A 9,271-nucleotide genomic window follows, 5' to 3' on the forward strand; every position below is an offset into this window, starting at 1 on the left:
CAAAATATGGGCGCTTAGATTTACTCCCGGGACGATCTAAAGCGGAAATTCCCATGCCAAATAAAGCGCCAGGATCAAGTGGTTTTCCTCTTTAAATCGCGTTCAACTCGTTTCATGATTAATAGTATTCCTCTTGTGACTCGATTTGCTTCCCCAGCACTCAATGTCAAGCAAGGCATCGTTGCAAGTGTGATTGGATGGAGCTGTTCAACAAGAACCAACCATGAAAATATACATGACTACGTGTATTCGTACTAATATAGGAACCTCAGTCCTAACTCGCGAGTGAGCAAAACCGTCACGGAATGATCTGACTTCACTCGGCCAATCGTACTTTGTTCGATTTGGATTCAAGCCTGCCCAAGCGCACTTGTGGCATGACCAGGCACGTGAAAAAAGTTAACAAAATTAGCCTCTCTTGCTCCGAATTTGAGTGGCTTTGAGAACGTTCTTTGGTCCAGTAGCGTCCATCTCCCTCTCTCTCTCTCTCTCTCTTTCTGTCTTTGCATTAGTTTCCACATAAAAGGGGTTTTCATCATCACATGTGCTTTGGTTTGCGATTGGGAGGAAACGAGATAACAAAGAAGAGTAAGTAGTCCTTGTCAAGTTGTGGTACACGTCATTATCTATTCCTCAAATGGACAAACATTGACAAAGCCAGCAGCATTTTGCTGGATTATAAAACTACGTTCAGTTCTGTGCTTCGCTTTCAGATGCTCAGCAATAACACGATCTGGTCTTCCATTTTGCCGCAGACGCACAAAGGTAAGTGTGTACAAGTGCTTTTTACATGCTGCTTATAAAAAATACGTATGATGCTGTAGCATTTGCATAATTCAAAAATGCGTAGAACTGGTTCAAATTGGAACCAAAAGTAGTCAAGACGCCAAGATAGGCTGAACTCTTAAAAAAAAGCATAAGCGGAGGCAAGTCCCGTTTCTTAAACTCAAAACGACTTTTCGTCCAAAACCACTCCAAGTTTCGATAGGACAGCCAGTAACCATTATAGTTCAAGGGATGTTCTGCGTAGCCAAATGTTAGTTCATCTGAGTTGAATCGTCTCAGGAAGTTTGAGCTGTTGCCCTCAGGCACATGGTCAGTCGTAGCATTGTAGCAAGGACCATGCAGTGGGCATCATATGCTTAAGGGGTCAGTTAACCTTCCACCAAGTTTGAAAACGAGGAATCTGAAGCCGAGACCGCTCAATATACTAGCAATATAAAGGATTTGCCAACAGGTTTAGATTGAATTCGGTTTGTCCCATTTCATCTCTAACTTTGAAGGTTCAATTGAGACTGAATTGTTTGCTTCTATTCCAGTTCTCAGCCAGACTTTTGCCTCTATGTCAAACATGCCTTGTCCATTTGCAAGAAAACTCCCAACCACGTTCTTAAAGAACTATGCAGGGTCCTTGGTCAAGACCTATGGTGACCAATGCCCAGCCATCAGGAGGGCTGTGGCGACCTTCCATCAACCAGGACCCAATGTGGACGCTACTCTGAATATGGCCCAGAAATGTCCTTTTTTGGCCAATGCCGTCGAAGAACCCGAGTCGGTTATCAAGATGGCCTCACCCTCAATTAGCGAGGATATTGTTATTCAACAAAAGAGTAAGAGGATTGAAATACGGGAACTGAATCCAGTTAATGCAGCCAATTAACTTTCACGTATTTCAGCTGCTTTTGAATATGAGGGATTCTTCCAAGGCCAAATCTTGAAGAAGAAATTGGATCACTCTTACCGGGTGTTCAAGAAGGTGATCCGCTCCGCGGAAAATTTCCCTGCGGCTAAAGAGTTCTCTTGGGGAGAGAGACCCATCACGGTTTGGTGCAGCAACGACTACTTGGGCATGTCCGCCCATCCCAAGGTCAAAGCAGCCGTGCACCATGCCGTGGATAATTACGGCGTGGGAGCCGGCGGAACTCGCAACATTTCCGGCAATTCTATGATGCACGAGGAACTCGAACTTGAATTGGCAGATCTTCACGCCAAAGAAGCCGCTTTGATCTTTACTAGTTGTTACGTGGCCAACGATACTACTCTGTTCACTTTGGCGAGGCATCTTCCAGGCAAGTTTAAGCGGGAAAGATGATATCGAAACGTTTCTAACCGGCAAGCATCGAAATAGGTTGCGAGATTTATTCGGATGCGGGCAATCATGCCTCCATGATCCAAGGCATTAAGAACAGCGGAGTCCCCAAGCACATATTTCGGCACAACGATCCTGAGCATTTGGAAGAACTCCTGGCTAAATCGGTTCCTGGCATTCCTAAAATCGTGGCTTTTGAAACGGTCCATTCAATGACGGGCGCCATCTGCCCATTAGAAGAACTTTGCGATGTGGCTCACAAGTACGGTGCTCTGACTTTTGTGGACGAGGTCCATGCGGTAGGCCTCTATGGTGCTCAGGGAGCTGGAGTGGGAGAACGCGATGGCCTTATGAATAAGATGGATATTATAACCGGCACACTTGGTATGCTTTAGTGTTTTAGTAAGTGTCCTTGTCCCTAAAAAATATAATGAATATATAACTCTTTCAGGCAAGGCTTTTGGAAATGTCGGTGGATACATTGCGTCAACGGCTAATCTGGTGGACATGGTCCGAAGCTATGGTTCTGGATTCATTTTTACCACTTCCTTACCCCCAACGGTTTTGCGAGGCTCCTTGGCATCCATTCAAGTTTTGAGATCCGATGAGGGTCGTTCCCTGAGAACCACTCATGGCGAAAACGTCCGATACCTGAGGCAAAAACTATTTGAAGTAGGTGTGGCCGCTCAACACACCCCTTCTCATATCATCCCTGTCCACGTAAGACTAGCTCACGAAACCTCCATTAGACTCCAACTATTTCTAACTCTTAGAATGGACCTTTTATCTGTAGGTTGGCAACCCAGAATTGACCACCAAAATTTCGGATGAACTCATTAAGAACTTTGGACATTATGTGCAAGCCATCAACTACCCGACCGTACCCCGTGGAGAAGAGAAGCTACGAATCGCCCCCACCCCTCACCACTCCCGGGAGATGATGGACCAATTTGTGGCTGATCTGGTTAAAGTTTGGACCGATGTGGGACTTGAATTGAAACCCTCCAAAGCTCCAAAAGTTGAATGTCCTAATGGGGAGCAAACTTGCACCTTTTGCCAAAAGCCAGTGCTTTTCTCAGAATTGGAGGCCCGTTTCAACCCGGGATGCTGCAAAGTTGAGAATTGCCCCCAAGTTTCCGCTGCTGCTTAGTGGATTGAACTAATACGGCTTATCTAATCAGTACATATTCGAACAGTATCGAAGTGAACAAACCTTAATTTGGTGACGGGAATGCTTTACGCTTGATTGCCATTTGCGAATTTCATGTATGCTGAAGTATCAACAAGGAACCTAGATGCAGATTACCCCGTCCAATGTGGCGAGGTTCTGGTGGTGATTCCGTTTTATGAATTGAAATACAAGTCAAACTCAATTTGCAATCCATTCACGCGAGTCTCTTTCTCTCAGCATGTGGATTTCTCTGGTGTGCCTTATCAATAGGGGTTATGCAATCGGGTGTCAAAACTGAGCTACAGATGAGTTGCTAGAACAATGATTACAATTAGAGCCTGTTTAAAAAAGAATTTGTTGTACGATCATTAAGATTGGAGACGCTGACTTGCTCCCTCAATCTATTCGCCCACACATCCACTGAATGAACGATGACTGAGCAGATCATCCGGCTGAAACAACTCAAAGTTGATTCCCTGTACATAGCGGCCATGAGAAAATTCAAAACTCTGAGGACCAGTAAAATCGGCCGAAACCTGATTTTGTGTTGCAAGCCAAAATATGCTATGGATTATTGATTGCTGATGTTTGTGCCTACCGGGTGGCCCTCAATACGCATATAAGTGTTCATTGAATCAGATCGAGCAGAAAATATTGAAACATTGATCATCTTTCGTCAACATCAAAACCTACTTTTATGCAACTTGAAGTAGTACCCCATACGTTTTCTTCAAGATCGCTAGATTGCTTGCATAAAAAATTGAGAAATGGGTATGAAAAATACGGCGATAAACCATGCCTCGATTTCAGTAAAAAATTGCATTGACATTTTGACCAAATTGTGCCACATCTGATGCATTTATTGAGAAAGCAGCATTGAGAACAGTGATTGCCTCCGAAGTTGAAAACACCAATTTGAAAACCTTGAAAACCTCTAATGAAACAGTAATGCTTGTACTACATCTGCACTAAACACACGGCTATGTTATTTCTAGAGAATAGAATTGATGATCATACAAGTGATGCATGATGCACACTTCAAACTCGTCCATTTGTGCCCAAAAGTGTGCTGTACTTTAATCAAATGCTCTGAAGTATGAAACTGAAGGTGCAATGATATAAAATTACCAAGGCACAACTTACATTCTTGCAAAGCATCCTCAAAGCTTAGGAAAAACTTGCCAATTTCCTTGATATTTGGGTCAAAAAACGCCTAAAGTCAGTCAAAAACGCCAGCAACCCACCCAGATCAACCTATCCGTCAATGTTGAAAATTTTCTCGCTGCACAAAGTTCAAAAACGCCAGACAGGGGCCAGATTCATCTTCCCCGCCAAAAGAAAAATCTTCCCGCCAGACAGAACCAAAAAACGCCAGAAGTAGCAAAATCTGGCGGACTAAACCGCCATCTGGCAGCACTGTGAAATACATCGTTCCATAAACAAGTTAGGAGAGGGGAAGATCTCGTCCTTGATCGGCCATTCCAAATGAAATTTTGAAAGCAAATTTAAAACGTGCCAAACTTCAGGTTCACTAAAACTTAGAAAGACTAGAATTTAAACAAAAAGAAACTGCCATTTGTAAACAATGACTCGGCAAAACAATGGACTGATAACCTGTCGAGATCAATCACCTCCAAGTATGGAAGTTACATTGCTTTTCGTGTAGACGTCATGCCAACTGATCCTTAAATATCAAATCAACCATTAGCAATGTAGTGCGACCGGATCTGTCCTCGAATTTTCTCAATGATGGCGAACGAGCCGGCCACAAGACTGGCCTTTGTGCAGGATCCTCTTGAAAACCCTTGAAGGAAATCTCGAGACTCAATTTACTCATTTTACCAACTTTACCCAATCCCGAAATACAAACATACATTTCTTACATGCAAGCGTTAATTTTAGTATGTATACTAATTCTTGTTCAAAGGTAACGCTACAATTTTTAATGACACAAAATAAGGCCAGCACTTTATTTATAAATTTAGTTACTACAATGCGACATTTTTGTAGCCGTTTTAGAATCAATCACAATTAGAATCCTTTTTGCATTATAATCTGGGCTAGAAGGAAAAAGCGTTCCGACCAGTACATAGCTTTCAAGCTAATGTCGGCAAATCCCCCATGTACTGTAAACTTGATGATTGCCCGATACAAAAAATTGCAAATTGCCCCCATGCTAGATTTCAAAAGAGATTGTCGCTTCTTTTAATTAACGATCACTTATCAAACAAAATTGAGTGGCTAAGATTAATACGAAAAGAATGTTTCACCTAACATGACTTCACTAAAGAATTGGCCAAAAGCAAAATTAGTCACTCTTGGAAAATGATGATTTTTTTGAAGCTGCCGAGCCCCTATTCAAATCTTGTTCGTTTGTTCGTCTATTCTGCGGAGAGAAATGTTCTGCTACACTTCATCAAGACCCTTGCGATCACACTTGCAATAAATTGCCCTCGTGTGCAAGTGATAATTTGAGCCAATAAAAGAATGAGACAGTCTGATTTTGCAAACTCTGGTGAGACTGTTTGACTCGTTCAAGGTGAACTGAGTTACGGCTCAAGGCATATTGATAAAATTAGAAGAAGCCTGCTTTTTCACAGGACTGCTTTGAATCCATCCAATTTTAGCCATTCATGTCAGGCACTTTGTGGTAATGATCAACCCATAAAAACAAAAGGGCCTGCTCTTCTTCCATTAGCCCTTTTAAGGCAAGCAACAAGTGTGAGCCGCGGGAAAAAATATGAAACAAAACCTCAAATCTCATGCGGTAGTGAGGGTACTTTTATTCTTTTAGCTGGCCCAACTAATGTGCTTTATTGCCATCAACAAACCCACGGCTAACATACGAATAGATTTAAACATATCACATTACTCAAAATATAATGCTCACTTGTCATGGACTTCAGGCTGCTGAGCTGGCAAAGCGAATTTGCACCGACAGTTTTCGTGATTTGACAGTTCCCTCAGCACCCGACATCAGCTGTGGGTAAATTTTCTTTTGAAACCAAACACTGAAGCTCTATAATGAGAGAAGCTACTTGGTTCGATTTCTCGACGACTTTTTGATGCTTGCACTTCAGCTTTATTCTGATGTTCTAAAATTTGCGGCAACGACTACTTGTGTCTATGTGCCCATCCCAAGACCAACGAAGCCGTATGCAATGCCGTGCATGATTATGAAATGGTCATAGCAAGAAAATAGTGACAATTTTTCTTCAGGAGCATAAGTACATGTATATTAAACGAGCCGAGGCTTTGGAAAGTTATGATAAGTATGTAGAGTTGGTTAACCAAGACTGTAGAACTGTCTAACATATATGGGTGATAAGCGTCTCATTGTTTGAATGCGTTCGTTTTTGTTATTGTCCATTTGATATCAACGCAACGATTTGGAAGCCAATGGACCAATGATTTGATTTCTGGGGCCCCTTCCAACAACTGGGCTTGCTTAAATCTAGAAGCATCCAAAAAGTGTCTCAGATGCTGGTAGTTCAGAGATGACTCTAGGAAGGTTTTGATGATGGCCTCTATCCACATTGCATTCCAGGGAGTGTGCTTTGGAGCATACCAACCAAAAGGTAGATTGACCTCAGCTGTATATTTTCTGACCTCTATTCTCAGATGGTTTATTATGGCTAGACTCCTACATCTCAAAGTAGACACCAGTTTAAGATTGAGTTGATTGGCAGTTGATTAAATAGAAAAGCGCTTTTTAGCTACTCATTGCCTACTCAGGGGTTGATCACATAAGTCCAGGGACCACGCACATTGAAGATTACCTAAGTTTCAAAATGACATGGCTAAACAAGATCCATCATCATGTTACAATATGACCCCAGACAGGGAATGCTCAAGTCAAGAGTATCTATTTTGACGGAAGCATGCAAATCAATTGACTAACAATATTTTTTAGTTGAATGTATTTTGCTCTCCTTGAGCAGCCCCATTCTTCTCAAGCCAACCACTGTTTGAGGCAAATGAAGTTCACCATTGTTTACCAGATACTTTTTATCTTATGCTTGTTAAACTCACATCACAGAGTGTTTCACTTTAAGGATGGGGATTCATCAATTCATCAATATTTCTGACCTACGATTGTTGCGCAAAATATTCTCCCATATAAACCGATCTGAATATTCAATCAAGATAGAAAAAACTTGAAGGAGGCCTTAAATGTGCACTTTCCACTCAGTTACAGCAAGATCGTCAGAAAAAGCCCAAATCGCAAAAATAATCAGCTGCTTGTATTTTCCTCAGAATTCAAGTGAATGCGTAAGTAAACGCTCTATTAAAACTTACAAATGTGTTTCAAAGAATTTATATCTTATGTGTATTTTAAGTGTTGTTGAATACCTTTTGGAGATTTTACTTTTATGCTACTGAAAATCTAATTCAATTGTCAGGGGATTTGAATTTAGATATAACTGGGGCCTTTGAAGCTAAAGTTCATGAAGATAGGACCCTTGATTCCCATTTAACTTAGTAGTGATGAAATTGATCATATGCTTATTTGTATTCAAGTGCTATTTAATGGCGCTCAAAATTTCCATCAAATAGGCTTTCTAAAAAACAGTTTTTTGTATTTATTTTAATATCTGAGCTAAAAATCTAAAGAGCAAAAAAAGATCAAAATTGTTCCTTGTGGTCTTGCGAGGAAGAAAAAAGAAAGAAAAAAAGGAAGATTAAGATGTGCTTGGGTAGTTCAATCAAAACTGAAGGGGGCAATTAACCAACGCGTCCTAAAAGCCTCAGAATTGCCTTTCAAAATAGATCAGATAGAGCAGACAGCAAAAAAATCTGTAATATTTTAAGCACTAGTCAAGATCAGGAAGTGTTCAAAAAGTCTTATTCTTTATTTCAGGGTTCCTAAAACAAAACACGAACGGAAAGTTATTAGAACTTCTGCAATTTCTGCTCAACATTAAAATATATTTTGTCGGAGTTTACGTGATCAGTAATTCTTATTGCAAAAAGAAGTCTCAGTGTGTATTCAATTACTTTTGTACAACTTGGTATGTGATTTTTGGGGCCCATTCTAAGCTTTACTGTCGCCTTTCGAGGAGTAAATCCAATAGATTGATTGATTGAACCCAACCAACGGAATTGACTGTAGGAGACAGTTTGTGGTGAATGTGTTTAAAAGATATCATACTGTGTTGACCAAAAACGTATCACTAACCAAAACGATGATATTGTGATTTTTTAATTAGAACTGTTTGCTTTGCAATTGATATGTTTTCACTCACACTCGAAGCGAAATTCATAAGCCCCAGTACTCATGTGGCACAAATGATAATGAAACAGTTATTGTCATTAATATCATTACAATCATTTCCAATGTCCTTGGATGTTCGATTGTAATGAGACACTCTGTTGTGTTGTATTGCCTCAATCTCAAACTTTAAAAAAATAATGCTATCGACAAGTAATGATAGGCCTTCCCCTTCATCTTGAAATTGATATCTCATTGCCTGTTGTCCATTCTTTCTCTCACTCACTTACTTACGCCAACATTAGCATCATAATCTCTCGATCACCCATCGTTGAATCTCGTGACTGTGTATGTAGTACATTTTTAGTGCAACAGATGCAAAATCGTCCAACTCGATTAAATCAATGAGAATTTAGTTTTTCCAATACAGTACGCTTATTTGAATTGTGATCTCATTCAGTATGACCCAAAAAATGCAAGCGAGAGCGAGAATTTGAAGATGAATTAAATTAAGATAATTCATCTCCCGTCTCAAACATTTCCAATTATATGAAGGGATCTGAGGGGAAAAGAGTCAGCCAAGATATTAGGCTGTGCTTTGTTTTGATCTCAACCGAGTGTTTCCCTCTCATTTTAGAGCTCTAGATCTCAACTCACCACCCAGGTTATGGAATTGAAGAATATCTTAACCATTCAGAAGGATTCCCAGACCCCTGAAGCACATTCAGTCTCAGCTTTGGATTCCATCACTTCCATCAAGAACATCTTGAATCTCATGGAGGAGAAAAAAATAATTCAT

General features: G+C 40.6%; 1 protein-coding gene across 2 annotated transcripts; it reads left to right on the forward strand.

Moving 5' to 3' along the window:
- The first annotated feature begins 354 nt into the window (after positions 1-354).
- LOC131886085 (5-aminolevulinate synthase, erythroid-specific, mitochondrial-like) lies at positions 355-3,469 on the forward strand. Of its 2 annotated transcripts, XM_059234316.1 has the most exons (7): positions 355-588; positions 714-765; positions 1,320-1,610; positions 1,677-2,069; positions 2,129-2,473; positions 2,541-2,809; positions 2,883-3,469. In XM_059234316.1, exons 2-7 carry the CDS (start codon positions 714-716, stop codon positions 3,237-3,239), a joined length of 1,707 nt encoding a protein of 568 aa, XP_059090299.1. In that variant the 5' UTR covers positions 355-588; the 3' UTR covers positions 3,240-3,469. The 2 variants fall into 2 exon arrangements, with proteins under 2 accessions (XP_059090299.1, XP_059090300.1); XM_059234317.1 differs by lacking the exons at positions 355-588; positions 714-765 and adding an exon at positions 1,112-1,253.
- Positions 3,470-9,271: the final 5,802 nt, after the last annotated feature.

The sequence above is a fragment of the Tigriopus californicus genome, chromosome 9, assembly GCF_007210705.1.
Source record: "Tigriopus californicus strain San Diego chromosome 9, Tcal_SD_v2.1, whole genome shotgun sequence".
Lineage (NCBI taxonomy): Eukaryota > Metazoa > Arthropoda > Copepoda > Harpacticoida > Harpacticidae > Tigriopus > Tigriopus californicus.

What these genes read in the sequence shown, in the direction of transcription:
- LOC131886085 (XM_059234316.1), top strand. Translation starts at nt 714, where the DNA reads ATGCTCAGCAATAACACGATCTGGTCTTCCATTTTGCCGCAGACGCAC. An exon ending in TATTGTTATTCAACAAAAGA is followed by an intron (nt 1,611 to 1,676) that starts GTAAGAGGATTG and finishes CACGTATTTCAG; the next exon opens with CTGCTTTTGAATATGAGGGA. An exon ending in TATTATAACCGGCACACTTG is followed by an intron (nt 2,474 to 2,540) that starts GTATGCTTTAGT and finishes TAACTCTTTCAG; the next exon opens with GCAAGGCTTTTGGAAATGTC.